Below are 18,033 nucleotides of genomic sequence, written 5' to 3' on the forward strand. Positions count from 1 at the left end.
TGATACTAACAGGTTTTAGGCTTAAAATGTGACTAAACAAATAACGGAAGAAAAATCCCCTGAGGGCTGTTGGAGACGTCTCTCCTGGCTCAGGAATTCCCTGAGATGTAAATTGTTGGGGGCTATGAGAGTACGCCGGGCCGAGAGGTTCACCCCGCTCTGGCGCTCTTCCCTTGGTACCTACGTTTGGTCCCAGGAGGGATGGACCTGTCCGGCAGTCCTGATGGGCACAGTTAAGCATGTTTGGGATGACAGGGAAAAGGTCTGGGAGAAAGGTGTGGAAAGGGCCTGTGGCAACAAGAAGGGACAAATAATGAAAATCTGGCCCCTTGCGCTGCAGGTAGCGTGGCCAGATGGAAGCTGAGAGGTCTGCGTGGGAGAAGGGATCTCTGTGCAGCTTTCGGGGGAGGCGTGGATGAAAAATGGGAGGGCGGTTGTTCGTTTGCTCCGGCTGGACCTCTCCCAGGGCATAGTCGGACACCCTAAGCCGCTTCAGTAGTAAATCCTTTGCCAGCAAAGGGCTCGTACCAGCCGTGCCGTTCAGCAGCTCCTGCCTGGGCTCAGCCTGTCCCCTGCCTCGCCCGCAAGGGCTCGGTGGGAGGTGGGTTTCTGCCGCCCGGCCCAGCCGACTCCCCGCAACCTGCCCGCTGGCAGGGGGGGCGCAGGGGGGGCTCAGGGAGTGCTGGGGAGCAGGGACCACCTCGCAGCGGGAACTGGCTGGGGGGTCAGCGCAACCCATCTTTGCAGAGCCGCACCAACGACTCCCACCCCTCAGCACCTCGTTGGCAGCAGGGATTTCTTCCAGCGTTTTCCCATTGATCCCGCAGATCCTCCTTTCTCAGCGTGGTGACTGGCTACTGGCGGTGACTTCTTTGAGTCCTTGTGTGAACGTGGCCCGCGGCGCTGGGCAGAGCTGGCCCCGCGCAGCTGGTTGCCGTCCCCGGGGCCGTGCTGACCTGCTGCCCGCCCGGTCCCTGCGGTGCCTCGCTGCAGGCGCCGGTCTCGACCGTCACATGCGAAACCGTAGGAGCTGCCTGGCAGTACCGGGCTGGGTTTGTTCAAAGGAGTCTTGTTTTTTTTGAAGAGCAAATAAATAGGAGGAGGTCCAGGCTGCTGCACGGTAGGGGGGTAGGTGCTCACCTCTTTTACACACAATGGGCTCTTTCTAATAATTTGAACGGCTTTTCAAGTGCATTCTCCAAATAGCTCTTGCTAATTAATTCAAGACACTGCAGGAATTTTTAATCCGTTTTTCTTGCCTTTTACAGTTATTTCAAAGCCCAGAAGAGCCCGAGCCTGTATAAAGGAGCGTGTAATTTTGCCATCAGAAGGAAGACGCGCGTCCCGCTCGCGCGGTGCCAGCCTGCCCGTCCCAGCCGCCCCCGCGCCCGGCGGAGGAGTGGGGCACGACCCCCTTTCTGGCAGTTCCGTGAGTCCGACTGCCCCCGGGGCTGTTAGTGCCTGGTTACGGAGTTTAAACGTGTTTTCATAGAATCGTTAAGGTTGGAAAAGACCCTTGAGGTCATCGAGTCCAACCGTTAACCCAGCGCCGCCAAGCCCACCGCTAAACCGTGCCCTCGAGCACCACCTCTGCCCGTCTTTTAAATGCCTCCGGGGACGGGGACTCGGGCCCTGCCCTGGGCAGCCCGGGCCAGTGCCAGAATCGTTGGGCGGTGACTTTGCCTTGGTGCCACCGGGGCGGCGGGGGCAAAGCCCCGTTCGCGGGGGGGGGGGGGGGGGGGGGGGGGGGGGCGGTCCCTCCCGGGCCGAAAACCGGCGATTTTGGCCAAGCCGCCGCGGGGCGGCGGGACAGCCCCTCCCCCGGCGCTCATTACCATAGCGGCCTCCCGGCACCCCACGCGTGTCCCGCCGCCGCGCCGCCCGCCCTCCCCTCCCGGTACCCCCCCGCCTCCCCCGCCGCGCGGGGCGGGGGCGGGGGGCGCGCGGCGGCGCGGGCCGGCGGGGCGCGCGGGGGCGCGCCGGCGCGCTCTGACCGCGGCGGCGGGGCGGCGGCGGGGCGGCCGGGCGGGCGGGAAGGGCGGGCAGCTTTGCGCAGTGGCAGTATCGTAGCCCGTGAGGTGAACCCGAGGCGCGATTATTGCTAATTGAAAACTTTTCCCAATACCCCGCCATGACGACTTGAAATACAGTCGGCATCGGCAATTTTTGCGGGCCTCCGCGGAGGCTGGTGTTACTGGTTAAAGATAGATAACGGGAGGAACGGGAGGGGATGCTGCGGGGGGCTGGGCTTCGCCGCCGGTAACGGGGCCGGCGCGGTGCTCCGCCCCGGCCGGGGGCGGGGAGGGGGCCAGGGCGGGGAGCCCCAGGGACGGGCAGGCGGTGGGGAGCCCTTCATCCCGCAGGCAGCTGCCCGCGCTGACGTCGCGCCTACTTTGCATACTCCTTCCCAGCAAGCTTCGCGGCCGCCCCGCCGCTCCCCACGGAGAGGGAAAAACGGGGAACCCCGGTACCGGCGGCGGGGAGGGGGGACGGCGGCGGGCGGGGCTCGCTGCCGGCGGGGCCGCGGCGGGGGCGGCGGGGCTCGCCCCGAGCTGGGCGGCGGCCCGGGGGCGAGGGGCGGCGGCGGCGGGAGGAGGGGGCCAGCTTTGCGCAGTGGCAGTATCGTAGCCAATGAGGTTAATCCGAGGCGCGATTATTGCTAATTGAAAACTTTTCCCAATACCCCGCCATGACGACTTGAAATATAGTCGGCATTGGCAATTTTTGACAGTCTCTACGGAGACTGAGTTTTGGTGTGAAAAACAGAGATAAACGAGACAAAAAAGCTGCAAGTCTTCTGTACCTTCGGTAATTTGAAATTTGCGGCTGTGCCCGGCAGTCGCAGGCAGGCTGTAAGGATTAATTATTTAGAGGTGGAAGGTTTTTTCTTCTCGCTCTCTCAGGGCCGGCTCCTGCCAAAAGCATGGTCTAATAAATTAGTGGCACGTTTACCTAAAAAGCTCGGTTCTTGCCTTTTTCTTTCAAAGCTGCCGAAGGAGGAATTGGTCCGTGAAAATGGAAGAGGAGGACCTGGGGTACTGGAGAAGCGTTTCTCGCGTAGCTCTTGCCGAGGAGGATGCCTTGAGGAGCAGGACCTCTCAGAAGGTAGCTTAGGCAGCGAGGAGAGGGCTGGCATTTCTGGAGCGAGGGGGGTGAACATCTGCATCGTGCTGGCCTGGCTCCAGAGCCGCTCCAAAACCCATTAGGGAACAGCACAGTACCATAACCCGCATTTTGTGGGGGTTTGTTAGCGTATATCATATATAGTGTATATTATGGTGTGAATATAGTGTATATTATGGTGTGAATTTGGGGGTTGTCCTGTGCAGGGACAGGAGTTGGACTCAGTGATCCTTGTGGGTCCCTTCCAACTCAGGACATTTTATGATTCTATGATTCTATATCCATTGGCGTCACTTGCTTTAAAAAAAAAAAAAAGCTGCTTATAGTCAAAGGACTCACAAACCTTTACTCTGGAAAAAGCAGTTGCTGAGTTTGGTGTAAAATCCTCTTTTATAAGTGAAGTAAACTCCATTCATTTCTCAGTTACAGCTGTTGTCTTATTTAATACTGAAGTAGACGCTGTGGAGGGAGACTAATGTCCATTGCACACCAGCTCCCGGGGCTGAATCTCCGCTGGAGCTGAAGCAGCTGCCCTCTGTCACTTTGTGTGACTTAGATGGAGCTTGTGTTGCTGACAGGTTACCGCTGAAGTTCCCTGTCTGGTCGTGGGTGCCATCCGGATGCTCCTACCCTGCCTATGAGACCCCCAGCCTGGCAGCTGTTTTAAACTATAAGCAGGCAGAGTAGGAAGCTTAGTAGCCAACATTAACGTTCCCTCTTTATCAATCAGGTTTATTTGTAACATTCAGCTGTGCTGGGGTATCGTACACAACAGTGACCAAAGAGTGACAGCGAAACCTCCTAGATTGCATTTTCCCCCGTTTGTACTTCGTTGCTAGCAATATCAATTTGAAATCAAAACCTGAAGCATAAGGATGCTATTTCCCTTTGGCAGAATAAGCCACGGGGATAAATACCAAAGGCATATGTAGTGTACAGTGAGTAACAGTAAAAAGTAATTACAGTTCATGTAATTGCTTGATTCATATAAACTGTGCTGATAAATATTGGGTTTATTGTTTGATTGTTTCTCGTCTCTTCTGCCCGAACTGTCTGTGATAATACGCTGGCGTGGTGCTTTCATTCTGCATTGCGAAGTCATATCCTGCATCTTATGCTAGCAACAAGGTTTGCTCGTTTTGCTGTAACAGGTCCCTCCAACAAGTGTAAAGTTGGACCTTGAATGGGGAAGTTGCGTGTTGAGATTTACTGCCATTGCCTTCGGCCTAAAGCTCTGCCCGAATTTGTCTTTTATGCATTCATCCGAAGAAAGAGCCGCATCCCCTTGCGTGATGTCCGTGTGGCGCAGCGCAGAGGACACACGCTGCAATGAAGTCATTGTCATCGCTCTGCGGTTTCAAGTCACTCTCTGCAAAGTGCATGGGTAAGCTCTAAACATGCCTTACAAGTCAGCGTAGCTTCATATCTGTTCTTCTCTGACATAGATTTAGCCTGCTGTAAATAACGGCGCTTTTCCTACGAGGTATGATGAAATGGGCTTGGCTGGCTCCTCTGTTTGGCAGCTGGTCCGAGGCTGCAGCCCCGAAGGGGACAGGTGGGCAGTTAATCCGTCTGGTCTCCGAGCGCCAGTGGGTTAGGCCACCCTTCTGGAGCTGGTCCTTAACTGGTAAACGCTGCTTTGACAAGAGGCAAAGATGCCTTGAGCGAGTACTGTGAACACTTGGGTTGTGTGGAGCCGGGAGGTCCTGAAGTCCAACATTAGGTTGATATTGACTCATTGTCTGACTTTCTTTCCAGCTCCCAGCTGTTTCCCGTCTGTACGTGGGGGCAATAACTTCTTGTCACACCTTCTGTGAAAGATAAGTCGAGTCATCACACGTCTTAGTCACAGGGCACGACGTGAGCGGAAGCCGCGTGTGTTTCTCTGATGCGCTCCCTCCTTCGCTCCCTAGCGCTTCCCATCCGGCACCAGCTCTGAGGGATGCAGCTGCTCGCAGCGTCGCTTCCCCCTCGGTCCCGCCAGCAGCCTGCGGGCACGCCTTGGGTGCGCCGCTCTGGTGGGAAAGCGTTTGCTGGAGGTGGCCATCGCTGGGGAGCTGCAGCTGCTTCTGCTGGCGGCTGGCAGCTGCATGAGAATGGCGCTTGAGCAGCAAGCGGGTGCTCCTGAGTCAGTAAGAGCCGCAGAGGCAGAGAGCAGGTAGCCGATGAGAAGACGGGAATTCCAGGGCGTTAGGAAGGACAGGAGAGGGTGAACGTTGTTTGGGTGAATTTAGCTTGAGCACACACCACTGAGCAGTTGTCTTAGCAGCTTGGGTTTTAACCTGCCCCTGCGCCTTAGGCCATCATGGGAGGGTTAAGGACTGACAGTTGTAAGTAAGGAATGGTAGCGTGTGAAGGAGAATTCGGTTGTGGGCGGCACCTGGCTATGAGGAGTGCAATGAGGATGAGGTTGGTTTGAAAAGCCATGTTACTAGCGGATAGTGTCGCTCCTGTGACAGCCCTGCCTTTCCACCTCACCGGCCCTTTCGTAGCAGCGCTGAAGCCATAGGCAGAGCTTTAGAGGCGGTGATTTTTTTTTCTTTTTGCACCGAGCAGCCTGGACACAACCTCTTTCTCGCGGGCGCAACCTTAATGGGTGCTGTGACACGTGAATTTCAGCCCTGGGACAGAATAGAAACTGCCTGCTTGATTTGCGCTCGCTTCCAGGCTCCCCAAGGACGCTGTAGGAATCCGAAGATAACAATTGCGCACCAGGCCACAATACGAACAGAGCACAGTGCGTGCTTTATTTATGCAGAGGTAAAAATACAACCCAAGTCGAGACAGCTGCCTGTCACGTGTCGCTAGAAGGAGCATACAGGTTGCAGGCGAGGACGGGTTTCTGACGACCTGAGGTCCACGACGCTGCCAGCAAACGGGGCTGCGGTGGTTTGTGCGGCTCCACCTGCGGGGCACATCCTGAAGCCGGCCTGCACAGCCAGTGATAGGTTTTGAGAAGCGTAACCCTCCCTTCAAATAATGCTTTAAATTTTGCTCAGGGACCAGCAAGGGGGTTGCCAAGGGAGATCCATGGCGTTGATGGTGAAGCACACGGTGAAAGTCTTTGCTTGTAATTGTATTGTACTTAGCTGCAGGTAAGGATGTCGTTTTCTGAGAAGTCTGGAGTAAAACCGGGGATGAATTTCCTGGAGGCTGTTGATATTCGCGAGCGTTGGCTGGGGGCAAGGGAAGGGGATATTTCCATGACCCCCTGGTGATTATTGTGCTCATTATAGCGCTTCTTAACGCAGGAAATAACGATGTCTGTGGAATTGTGTTAGCTGGGGAAACTGGGTGTGTTTGTGCCTAGGGAGTGAAAAATAAAGCGTCGGAGATTGCTAGCGGCTGACCTCATGTTTTCTGTTTTTATGAAAACGCGATCCTGTAACCTAGGCTAGACAACAGGACCCGTGCTCTTCAGCGCCGAGAACAGTCTCTGACTCGGCCGTGATTTTGTACGGAAAAGCGCGGCAGGAGTCGCGTTTCCTGGATCCCTAGCTGCTCCCGCTCTGGTGGTTTTTGGTGTCTCCCTCGCCAGACTGGGAGCTGAACGCTTGGGCTGAGCGACTGTTTTTATTGCCGCGTCTCCTTGGCCGGAGCGTGGTGGTGGAGTAAACGCGAGCTCTGATGAGGGTGGAGCTGCTTTGCGGTTTGGGCAAGGCTGAGGACTTTGCTGTCTTGGAGCGTGGTTTGGTAGTGGTTTGAAAGGAAAAACAAGTGGGAAATGGTGGTTCGAGACGCACTCTCACATGATAAATCCAGGAGGGCTGTTATGGTTTTGAAACAGGGCAAAGGAGAAGTGGTTGGTGGCTTTCCTCTGTGGTGGCAGCAGCTTGTGGAAAATTGTTCAGGAAAGGTTTCACCGGCCCGAGCTTCCCTGCGGATCGGGTAAAGCACCTGGGGCTCGAAACGTGGGTTTGGTCCAAGGCCTTTGGGGCCCGGGGCGGCAGCGGGCAGGGCTCCCCGCGGGCGGCGGCAGGGCCTGGCGCGGCGGCAGCGCTGCCCCGGGGTCCTGCTCCTCGGGGGAAGCGGCCGGGGCTCTGGCTCGCGTTCCTGGCCGGGCACCGGCGGCCCGGGCAGGCCGTGCCCGGGAGGGGGGAGCCCGGGCGCTGCTGTCGCCGCCCGCCATCTCCCGGGGCACTTCTGCACCCCAGGCCCTGCGCACCGCGGCCGGGGAAGCCGGGTCCCCCCCCCCCTCCCTCCCCGCCCCGCCCGGGGCCGGGCTGGCGGCTCCCGCTGCCGCCGGCAGGGGGCAGCACGGGGCGGGCGCGGCGGGGGCGCGCGCGCGCGGGGCGGGGGCGCGCGCGGGGGCGGGGGCGGGCCGGGAAAGTTGCGAGGCGCTGAGGCGGGCGGCGGCGGCACCGGCGGCGGGGCGGGCAGGGCACGGCACGGCACGGCACGGCACGGCACGGCACGGCACGGCACGGCACGGCGGAGCGGGCACGGCGGCACCATGGACGACTTGGGTGAGTTCCGAGCCGCGCGTACTCCCCGCGGCGGGGCGGCGCCGCCCCTCGCAGCCCCCGCGGCCCGCCCGGCCACGCTGCGCCCCTCCGCGCCGCCGCCGCGGGGCTCGGCCCGGGCCTGCCGGCGCCCGGGGACGTGTCGCTCCCCGCGGACCGCGCAGGCCCTCCCGGCGGGCGCGCCGCCGCCCGCCCCCAGGCCCCTCGGCCGGGCTGCTCTGGGGCCGCCGCCGCGGGCCGCCGGTGTTCGTCCCGGCTCTGCCCCGGCCGGGGAAGGCGCCCCTCGGCCCCCTGCCCCCGGAGCAGCGTGGAGCGCGGTCGGGTTTCGGCGGACGCCTCCTCCCCTGCCGCAGCCTCTCGAGCCCGTGTTCTGGGGCGAGATCGGTAACTTCGCACGGGTGCAGGGCGATCGCTGGGGAGCCCTCGGGGGTCAGCGGAGCCCAGCCCCTGCCCGACGGTGCCGCCGGGCTCCGAGCTCATCCCCGTCCTCCCCGTGCTTCTCCCAGGTGTGCCGAAACCTTCCGAAACCGCACGGCGGGGAAATGTCAGGCAACTGGTCTCCCTGGAAAGATCTAGAGAGTTTGAGTTCCTTTGGTACCAAGCCGGAAAGGGGTGGATCTGCCAAAATCCCTTGTGCTCTGGGAGACATTAGGGTGACTGAGTTCCGCTTATGAAACTGATTAAATCAGACACTGGGGAGGGGCCGCGATCCGTTACTTCCATCCTACCTTTAATAGGAACCAGACGTTCTGTTAAGATATGCTCCAGGAAAATTGCAGTTTTATTACTGGACCTGGAAGCTCCCATTACCGTGCTGGCATAGAGCTGGTGGTCACACCTTCAGAAAACAGACTCCAAATTGGACTAATGATAAAACTTACGGGGCCAGGAGTCCATCGGCTGCATGGCTTCCTGGTGAAAGGTGCACCACGAAGGATTCATTCTTAGGGAGTGAAACCTCACCCTCTCCGCGGGTGAAGTAGCTGGTGGTGCAAACAGAATGAATTTCTACTGCAGCTTCTTAACACAGTTATTGTTTCTTGAAGCGGAGACAGTTCTGTTGACCGTTTCTCATACCCCTCAGCCTGGTTATCTCTTGGAGATTTGGTGCTGCTCCGACAGCAAGTTTCTAGCGTGTTCAGGAATGCGTTGCTAGTCAGAACAGGATTCACCCGGTCTGTGTATTGACTTGCGGAGTGGCCCTTCAAGGTGAGCATACAGATAGCGTTGTGTAGGGCCAGTTTAGTGTCTCATCAGCACGCTCTTGAACGAACCACGGGAGCTGTACTGTGCCCACTGCAATTGTTGCATTCCTTGAACAGCGGTGGTGTCACTTTCCAGTTCTCCGAGTAGGCTACTGCAGTTTCAACACATTTTTCCTTTCCTCTGTAGGAGGATTAGAGGTGAACTGCAAAGAAATTCTGGGAGAGATCTGAATTTGTGTCTGTTTTGTTTGTCTGAGGTGTTAAATGTGTTGGCACAACCAAAAGTTAAAGTTGTGATCTGATTTTAAAAACAGAACTCTTTGTCTCAGCAACTTGATTCCATCAAGTCTTAATTACACCATGGCTTTCTCAATTTTTCTGCAGTCTTTCAGACTGGACAAGATCCGATTATCTAACAGTAAGCAGTTGAACAAAAAAAGTCGGACCCTTTCTCTCTCGAAGCTTTTTTTTGGCGTACAAAATTCATCACGGACAGGCACACCAGCTAGTTTCCCTCTGCAAATCATTGTTAGCCCCAAAATTGCTCGCTTATTTTTCTAAAGCCGTTCACCCTGGGATGCGTCCATAAGGGAGCAATGCTGGGCTGATACAACTCCCCTGCAATAAGTCAAGCTTTTGAACTGAAGCGAGAGTTGTTTGTTTTTCTGTCCTCATTATCTATGGGTGGATTATCTGAGTTGTGGATTAACTGTGCCATGGATACGGACGTCTGCGCTGGCTCTGTCCAGAGGCAAGCTGGTCCGGCAGGACTTGTTGGTTCAGGCATGATGCCACGTGGACATAGCTGTGCTGCATCCAGGGCCAGTTTTGGCCCAAACGTAGGTTAGTATTGAGCCCGAGCCGATATGCCTTGCAGGTTCGCAGTTGATGTCAAGTTAAATCATCTTAGATATTTCCCCACCCTGCTTCTGAATCTGTGGTGCAGAAATGACTAGTGACTGATGGACCTTGCTGGGCATGAGGGACCACATCACGGAGCCCATTGGTGTGTCTGATCTTATTTATCAAAAATCTCCTCCCTCTTCCTGGAGCTGATGGAGTTGATCAGTGTGTACTTGAGCGCTGTAAAATGGAGGTCCAGAAGTATCTCAATTTCATGCTGCTTGGGCTGGAGAGGTTATGAAACATATGTGAAAATAGATTTGTGTTGCTTTGGGGATTCATTTGAAATGAAGAAAAACCTTTGTTCCTTTTTTTTTCTCCCCCTCAGTGTTGAAGAAATGGCGTTAAGAGTGCACAGCTCACACAGGAAACTGTTTCAGAGCTCTGCTGCGGAACTCGTGCAGGCCATCGGGCCGGGGGAGCCTCCGCGGCACAGGATGCTCGGTGCAGGGTCCGGGCGTAAACTGGAATAGCACATTGTGGGAAGGGGGAGGAGGCGGTGAATTCGAGCAGCTGACCGGACTTGTCCAGGTTGTCTTCCTCGAATCTCTCTAAGCAAGCATATTTTGCGGACGTGCTTGGCGTTTGACAGGAAGCTTGCTGAATGAGTTTGCCGTTCTGCGGTGTTGTAAATTGGCACAGAGAGCAAAACTTTGTCCTAAAGAGCGAAAATCCTAACTCGGGGCTATCGCCCCGGTCGGGGGGTTACCAAAGCACAGGGTGGTGGTGTCACACGCTGCGCTTCCAGCACGCAAGTGACCAACTGCACGTATTTGCTTCAGACAATTCGAGATATTGAATTAGATACTGAATTATTCTTGGTTCTGTGGTGCTACCTTGTCTAAGTGGTTTGTGTGAACAGTCCATTGGGATCTGCTGGTTGCGGAGGAAGAAACCTAATTCGTGTAGTGTGTCATGTATTTTATGGTGAGAGGAGTAGGAGAAAGGAGGCTTTACATTTGCTTTAGTCAGATATTGTTTGATTTTTGACTTTGAATGTTTTTTACAACCCTTTTCTGAAAGGGGTTGTTTGCAAACACAACTGTGAAACTTTTTTGAGCTTTGGTAACTCCAAACACAAATGATGTTGCTTCTAGAAGCTTTCTTTTGCTGGCTTTGAATTTCTCACTTCTCTACTGCTTGCTGTGGTGGTTTTTTTTGTTGTTTTTTTTTTTAAAAAAGGCTCCAGATTTTTTTGACTGGATTTTGCAATCAAAAACAAAACAGCATTCACTAGAGCTTGTAAAAGATGTTTTACAAAGGAGTTATTTCTCTTTAATAAGAATGTATTCATGGCAGTGTTTTGGCTGTGCATGTACACTAGACTGTAAGCTGCTTATTGTAGGTATGCTTCCTCACTTCCAGAAGGGTTTTTCTTTTGCAGGAGGTTTGTCTAGCGGTGTGGCTTCAAAATTCTGGGCACAAAGGTTTGGCGGCACAGAAGTTCACCGGCACGAGAGACTTGACTTTACAAGTTGTTTCCCTCTGTTTTCGGAGCTCTAACCCACCCTCTCTTCAGGGCTTAATCCTCTCAAGATTGACTTTAAAGGGAGCAGTCTTGCCATTGATTTTTCATGGGAGTGTGGCGGGGGGTGCACGTGTTTCCATCCGTCATCTCTCCTAACATTTGGGAGATTGCTGTGCTTGGCAGGGCTATGCTGTCCGTCCTTCTTTTGAGGGGGATGCTCGCCTGTTTCTGACTCAGTTCCTTCAGTTGGGAAGTCATATGCGGTGGGTTTTGGTCTTATTTGACTGCAAGTTTAGTGTGAAATTGCTTATGGTCAGCTACGCCCAGGAAATGGCATTGGGGGGAAACTGGTAAAGTAATTTGGTCCCTTAGCTTTCCACTGGCTCAGGTTTCTGAGTCATTCTTGCTGCTGGGCGAGAAGACTGTAAACAGAACTAATACTCTGCACAATGGGGTTCTGACTTGTTTCAGCTTCTTAGCTGTTCTGACCCCTCATAAAACAGGGACTTCATTGTCCTGAGCAACTCAGACAGGGAGTCCTCTGCCTCGAGCAGTGTGCAATGCAGAGAGAGGCTTCTTTTCTTGTTGCTCTATTTCCATGGAAAGGCTGGACTCTGTGCTGTCTTTAGCTCCTTTGTCCCTCGCTGGGAGAGGTCAACTTATCCCAAGTGTTCAGCTGCCCTCCTGGTTAAAATTGATCCTCCGACACCATCTCTACCACTGGAGAAAGAAGTGGGTAACTTCTCACACATCTTCTTTAACTCTGCCTCTCTACTTGTTCTTCCTTTCTCAGGGAACCGGCATACTTCAATTTCTCCAGACACTTTTTCCCTCACCTCTTTCCCCTTGAAGTGTATTTATTATATGAAACAAGTTGTGAAACTGCAGGAATGACGGATAAAATTCTAAAGTCTGGTGGCAGAACAAGCAATAACAATGCACTTCTACTGAGATCAGAGTTGTTTTTCTGATCTACTGCTAAGACAGACAGACATAAATTCCTTAAATTAAATCTGTGCAACTAGAGCGGGGGAAAAAGCCTGTCCATGGCCACAAACCCAATCTGTTTGAATCGGACTAATGTGTTAGTTGTGATATCCAGGATCTGCTGCAGCCTTGGAGAAAGCCAGAACAGATTCTGAACGCAGTTGTGTTGTGCTAGTTGAAAATCGGCGCGGGTGAATAGGATCTCTGGTCCCAGTTTCCTGCTCTGCGTCTCAGACTGCGCCTCCCTCCCTTTGCGTACTGAGCTTCTGTGCCCCTTTTTGTCCGATGCGGAAGCTGTTAATGAAGATGCTCTTCTGCTCCAGCTGCCTGAAAGTGAGACATTGTCTGCGGGAAACTTCCCCGGGCTGTGAGAAGAAGATGGGGTTTAGGGGATGAGTTCCTTGCTCACTTTAGCCCGTCCTAACTAACTTAGGTTTAATAACGAGCCCTGGAAGTACAGGTTGTCATGACTACTAGGCTATTATATTTTAAAATGCTAGGTAGGGAGCTATGGAGACCTTTGGGTCCTGTTCTTGTTTCAGTGTTTGTAAAATCTCACCTCGCATCTCCTCCGGTTTCAGATCACAGCCAAAACCCGTGCTTCCAGCTTCCCTCTCTCTTGTGTGCTTGCTGCTTACTTAGTGAGCATCAGGCTCCAGAGCGAATTGGTTCAAATCGCTGATCTTTTGAAAAAACAGCCCTTTCCCCCAACTTGAACAGGTGATTTGCCATTGGATCAAAAAGCTGAACTCGCTTGCCCTGTGGCAAGGTAACTAAACCCAGCGCAGCGTAGGTGCAAGGAGTGGTACCATTCCTTCCCATTTTGGGCTGAAGTTAAATGGATTGGAGAGAAAGCGGAAGCTGTGATTTCAAATTGGTTTAACTTGATTTAACTGCTGGCTGCTGTAAAGTGTGTTGGGTTTTTGTTTTTGTCGTGTCCGTCCGCCCCCCCCCCCCCCCCCCCATCTCCCTTTCTTCTCTCCACAGTAACCGTTGAGCAGTTAGCTGGATCGGCAAGCTGATTCTTCTGAAAGTAATTTTTTTACAGGGACAGTGGACTGGGAAGTAGGTGAGGCCACCTCTTTTAGCTGTGGTTTATGTTTAATCTAGCATAAGGTAACCGTTTATCCACGGCCTCAAAAACTTGCCCTGACTTCAGGCATATTGTTTCTGACTCTGCAAAATAGGGATAATAGCTCCTTACCTGCAAAGTATGGATAAAGTTTGTTGAGATCTTTGTGTTTCCAAAATAGCTTCCAGCTGAATATATCAGAATAGTAACTCTTTCAAGCTTCTCTGGTCGCCATTGCTGGAAGAGCTTACAATGGCAAGTTTGAATTAGATTTATAAGTTCTTATTCCCTTCTCAGCCCTGTTTAATGTTCCCTCTCTGCCTTTCTGATTGCTCATCCTTTCTTCATCCTCTTATGACAGGCTGTGAGTAGGGAGAAAAGATTTCCTTTCCCTTCCAAGTTCCCCACAGTAGTTCTGCTCTAGTCTTTCCCTTTACCGCAGAGCATTGTGAAGTCATTCAAAGAATGTCGTGTGCTAAAGATACACTGTAAAAATAGGAGGTGGGTGATGACTTTCTCATCTCATTCTTAGCTGTTTTTCCCATTCTTGCTTATTCTCATTGCAAATGGCCCCAGAGCAGCAGAAACCAGCTGGCTGGGAACAGTCTCCCTTGATTGACTGGTGTTAAAATCCATGCTTTCTCTTCTGTGTGTGTATGTATGTTTTTAAATCCCGATGAAGCAAACAAAGTAGAAACGGCAACTGGAGTGCTGTGGAACAAGTTTGGTGTTGGTGTTTCAGTTATACGAACTTGAGTCCCTGAGGTTGTCTGTTTGTGCTGTTTAGGAGTCTGGTAAGCTCTTTTTCTGCTCATGTAAATGCAGCTTTTGCTTGTAGCAGACAGTAATTATTCTGAATTTACATGGGAAATTTATCTAAGCAGTTTGAGACAACTGTAAGCGGAGGATCCAAGAGAACTTAAGGCAGGCCACAGGGGGAGGCAGCCTGCATTGTTATTGCTTGGCTCCTTTTTCCCTGTGCTGGACTGTCTCTACGCTGTGAACAAGTTTAGTTCAAGTTATTTAAATGATGATGGGGAAGTCTGAAGTTTTCAAACGCGGTTTGTCATGCCACTTCTCACAGTGTTCTTCTTATCGTGTGCAAGTTTGGTGTAGTTGGTTTTGCTGGGTGAGCTACTGAGTACGTCTGGCTGGCAGCATGCAGTCGAGCGTAGCTTGATTTACTGTTTTTTACTGTTTATTGCACGTTTTTAAACCTCTAACATTTTGCAAATGATGTGAAGAACATCAAAAAAAGTAAATGGCGCTCCAGGGAATAAACTTTCTGAATGACGCTTTGCATGGGGAATTGTGCTTTAAACGGCTCAGCTGTAAATCAAACTGTATGGGGTCTCCAGGAATAAACCAATCCCATGTTTTTGTCACAAAATTGAGCTGGCAGACGGAATTAGTTCTGTGTCTGTCTAGACGCCTGATAGGATCTTGCTTAATTTCCATCCCTGAAGAGCAAGGTGAGCAGAGAATTTAACTTTATGCTATAGGGAAGTTTGTGGTGGTTTGGGGACTGTGATTAGGCTGGGTTTTTGTAAGAGCAGGAGAGGGCAAAAAAAGCCAGAAGTAGAAAAGGTCATGGGCAGGAGGGCTGTAAATGATTTGCCATGGATTAGGGGCTTAATACTCCCTTGTTCTATCCTCTTTAATGGTTCTAAACAAATTTAAGGCTTCTCTCTGAAAAGGTTTGAGCCACTAATTTCAGCTGGGTCAGACGAAAGTGCTTAAGGCTAACTGCACGCCAGTGGAGGTTACTGGTGTTACTGGAGTTAGGGGAGGTTATGAGTTGGAAGAAGATGATGGCCTGGCTGGTCTCGCCTGCTGCTCATCGTGTTTGGCCATTAGTTATATCTGCTGCTCCCCATTCCTCAGCCCTGGCTGCTGCCTTGGGACTAGGGTTTTTTGTTGCTGCTAGCAAATTATCCCTTTTGGGCGGAGGTGGTCCACGAGTAAGATGCCTAGGAGCAGTTCTTCTGGATTGCAGCTCTCCCTGTGTTCGTTACGGTTTTATGTGGGAGAGTTTTCTTGGGCTGTGTAGGTCTGGTTAGGCAGCGTGATGCACAGCTGGAACTATTCTGCCTGGCTGCGAGCAGCTCCAGCAGTTAGACAGGATCCCTGCAGAGAGCTGGAGCACTGGGGGAGGGAACGAAATGCCATTTCATCCACGTCATGAAATCTCTTATCAGTGGCCAACTCAGTGTTGTGGGTGGGTGAGCAGCGTTGGCCAGAAGAAGCTGCCTTTTATTTCTGCCGTGAAACGCGAAGAGCTCAGCGCTGTCAGTCAGGCTGGGAGCTGTGGAGTGGCTGTGTGGAGTTTGGGATGAATTTGTCAGTCAGGTTCTTATAACCCTAAGCTTGTAGTTTCCCATCTATCCTGCTGGTGCTTAATCTGAGATTTGATACTTGGCTGTCCTGAGTAGTTCCCTTGGGCAGTGCCTCACAAGCACAGCTGCTCTGGCATGCTGCTCCCGTATTTCTTAATTGCTTAAATCTGGTGCCTCCGGCACCTTCTGCCTTGGGATCATGCTTAAAAGCCTTGTCCATGCGAGTTAGAGGTAAAATCTGTTAGGTTATCATTCGTTTTTCTGTAAGAGTTTGTTAAGAGCTTAATTTGTTGGGTGCTACTTCACCATCAAATGTGAGGGAGAAAACTACATGAAACAGATCACCATGGAATGGCTTACGGGGGACTGAAATTCAGAGACCTTCTAGGCTGTCTGCGTCTGCTGGAGTCCCTGGGTGCATTGCTTAGGCTTGAAAACCACACTACGTGGGATGGAATAGCCAGCGCGATGTGAGGAGTTCGGTGCCGCTTCCTCCGGAGCGGTATCGCTCTGGTGTGACCCTGTCTTTGCAGAGCTGGGAAGCCGTTCGCTCTGCGTGTTGGGGAGGAGGGTTGAAGAGAAGGGGCTGGGGGTGGTGCAGGGAGGAAGCTTTATGTAATTCTTGGCTGGCTTCTGAGTAATTGTTTTAATGAAATGGAATGCAGTGTATTCAGTGCTTGCTTGGCAGAAGCAGCTATTTTTTTATTTTCTGTTTTGGGGGGGGAAGGGGTTGGAGTTAGTCTATTTTCCATCTGCTTTAAGCAGTTAGGCTTGGATTTGTCGCAGAGATAGGAGTGGAATATTGTTCTCAGCAAGGGGGCAGTTGCACCGCTGTGCGTGTGTGGGAGGTTGTCTTCGTACGCTCAGTGTGTAAGTGGAAGAGCCTGGTCCCTCTGTTTATCTGTGGGTTGTGAATGCCGGTGCTGTTCTGAAGAGGATCAGATTAACTTTAAAGTACCCAACAGTAGTGAGATGGTAGTGATGTGAGTAGGTACATGGCCATATAAAATATATATGCATCTAGGTACTTGATAGGAAAATGGATCAATTTCCCACCGTGCCCTAGTTCAGTGTATAGCAGGGAAGAATATGATGACTTGAGACAAAGAAGTCAACTTAATTTTCAGCAAAGCAGAAATGCAGGCACCGGGAATCTTGACTTCTGCAGATTAGTGCAAAATCTTCTCTCCGGTTATCTCAGATGATTGTTGCCTTTTATCATAGGATTGGTGGAGGAACAATCGGAGATCATGCTGAAAACCCTTTTTTAGAAAGTAATGTGAAGAAGGATTTATTTCATGTACCTATGAAAGGGAAGTTTATTCTCATGCTGCTTCTATTTCAGTATTGCTGGCATTTCCATTTTTGGTCAGTGCTGGAGATTGGTCTCTCTTACTCATCTTTACCTCTCGAAAATCTACTTTCTCTTTGGTGCTTATGATTTTTTTTGAACTGCAGTTTTCTGTGGTCACGAGTTCTCTTGTGAGTAAAACAGCCTTTGGTTGATGGAATAAAATTTGTCCTTGTCTAATAACAAAACAACAACTTCTGTGCGGGACACCGAGATGAAGAAGCGGTCATGCATTTAATTGCTTTATTAATACTGCTCTTGGTAAAAAGAAATCCTCACGATTTCTCTTGCTGGTGACGAAACAAGCAAGAGGCTTGTGCCTAGTGCTTCTGTCATGATGCCAGGTAATAGGTAGAATGATAGGTTGTCTGCCTTCTCGCAGTGGGAAGAGATAAGAAAGCCTTAAACAGATTCTCTAGCTCTTCTCCATTCACTGGCTATAATATATTCCAGTTCTAAAAATGTTAGTTTTCTGTCTGGCTTTAACAATTTCCTTTCTTTCTGTGGGCCTCTGTCATGACATTGTGAAACTCTTGAGCCACATTCTTCTGCCAATGCGAAAAAAAAAAAAGCAGAGCTGTAGAGCCATCAGCAATCTCCATCAAATTACCACCCACATCTTCTCCCAAAGTAGACTGGGGGACCAGTTCCCACATTCATTTCTGGAACATTGTCCTGCTTTCATTCCCAGAAGCTGCTTTTAAAGTAAAAAGAAGCTGCTTTAATTAGGTTTTTAACCATGTGCTTCTTGGCCCCTTGTACTCTGTTATCTTTCAAAGATGTTGCTTGCCCACTATCTGTAATTACTTGGGTTATCTTTAAGTTTTAGTAGAATGCTCATCAGATGGAAAGCTTCATTTTAAAACTTTCTACCTATTATAGTTATAAGTAAGATCCACATGACTGAAAAACGTTAACTATTTTGTTGTCATTTCCCCCTGCCCTGCTCTGTGAGTTTACATTGTGCTTTTGGCAGTGCTTTGGGTAAAGTTGGTTGCTGATGATGACTTACACTTTTTGGCTTATAGAGAGTTCGGTGTCGCTTCCAAGTCTGCTCCCACTCTCTGTTGCAGAGAACTCTTGCAGAAAGAAAAACTTCTTAAAAAGAAGAATCCACCATTTTGA

At 51.6% G+C, this 18,033-nt stretch overlaps 1 protein-coding gene and 2 non-coding genes across 6 annotated transcripts in view; all 3 read left to right on the top strand.

The window, feature by feature from the left end:
• Nucleotides 1-2,044: 2,044 nt before the first annotated feature.
• On the top strand, nucleotides 2,045-2,185 carry LOC148054396 (U4 spliceosomal RNA). Its single transcript, XR_015707263.1, has one exon. It is a non-coding gene; the product is annotated as a U4 spliceosomal RNA (small nuclear RNA).
• A 417-nt stretch (nucleotides 2,186-2,602) lies between these two features.
• Nucleotides 2,603-2,743, top strand: LOC148054397 (U4 spliceosomal RNA). The gene has a single exon (XR_015707262.1). It is a non-coding gene; the product is annotated as a U4 spliceosomal RNA (small nuclear RNA).
• A 4,706-nt stretch (nucleotides 2,744-7,449) lies between these two features.
• Nucleotides 7,450-18,033, top strand: part of PXN (paxillin) — a 47,955-nt gene continuing 37,371 nt past the window's right edge. For all 4 annotated transcript variants that reach the window (XM_087768486.1, XM_087768487.1, XM_087768489.1 and 1 more), the window contains exon 1: nucleotides 7,450-7,589. In XM_087768486.1, coding sequence (XP_087624612.1) covers nucleotides 7,577-7,589 — 13 coding nt within the window. In that variant the 5' untranslated portion in view covers nucleotides 7,450-7,576. The remainder of the gene's footprint in view (nucleotides 7,590-18,033) is intronic.

This window comes from Nipponia nippon, unplaced genomic scaffold, assembly GCF_047370975.1.
Source record: "Nipponia nippon isolate SJK-2023a ecotype South Korea unplaced genomic scaffold, ASM4737097v1 scaffold_30, whole genome shotgun sequence".
In the NCBI taxonomy this organism is placed as follows: domain Eukaryota; kingdom Metazoa; phylum Chordata; class Aves; order Pelecaniformes; family Threskiornithidae; genus Nipponia; species Nipponia nippon.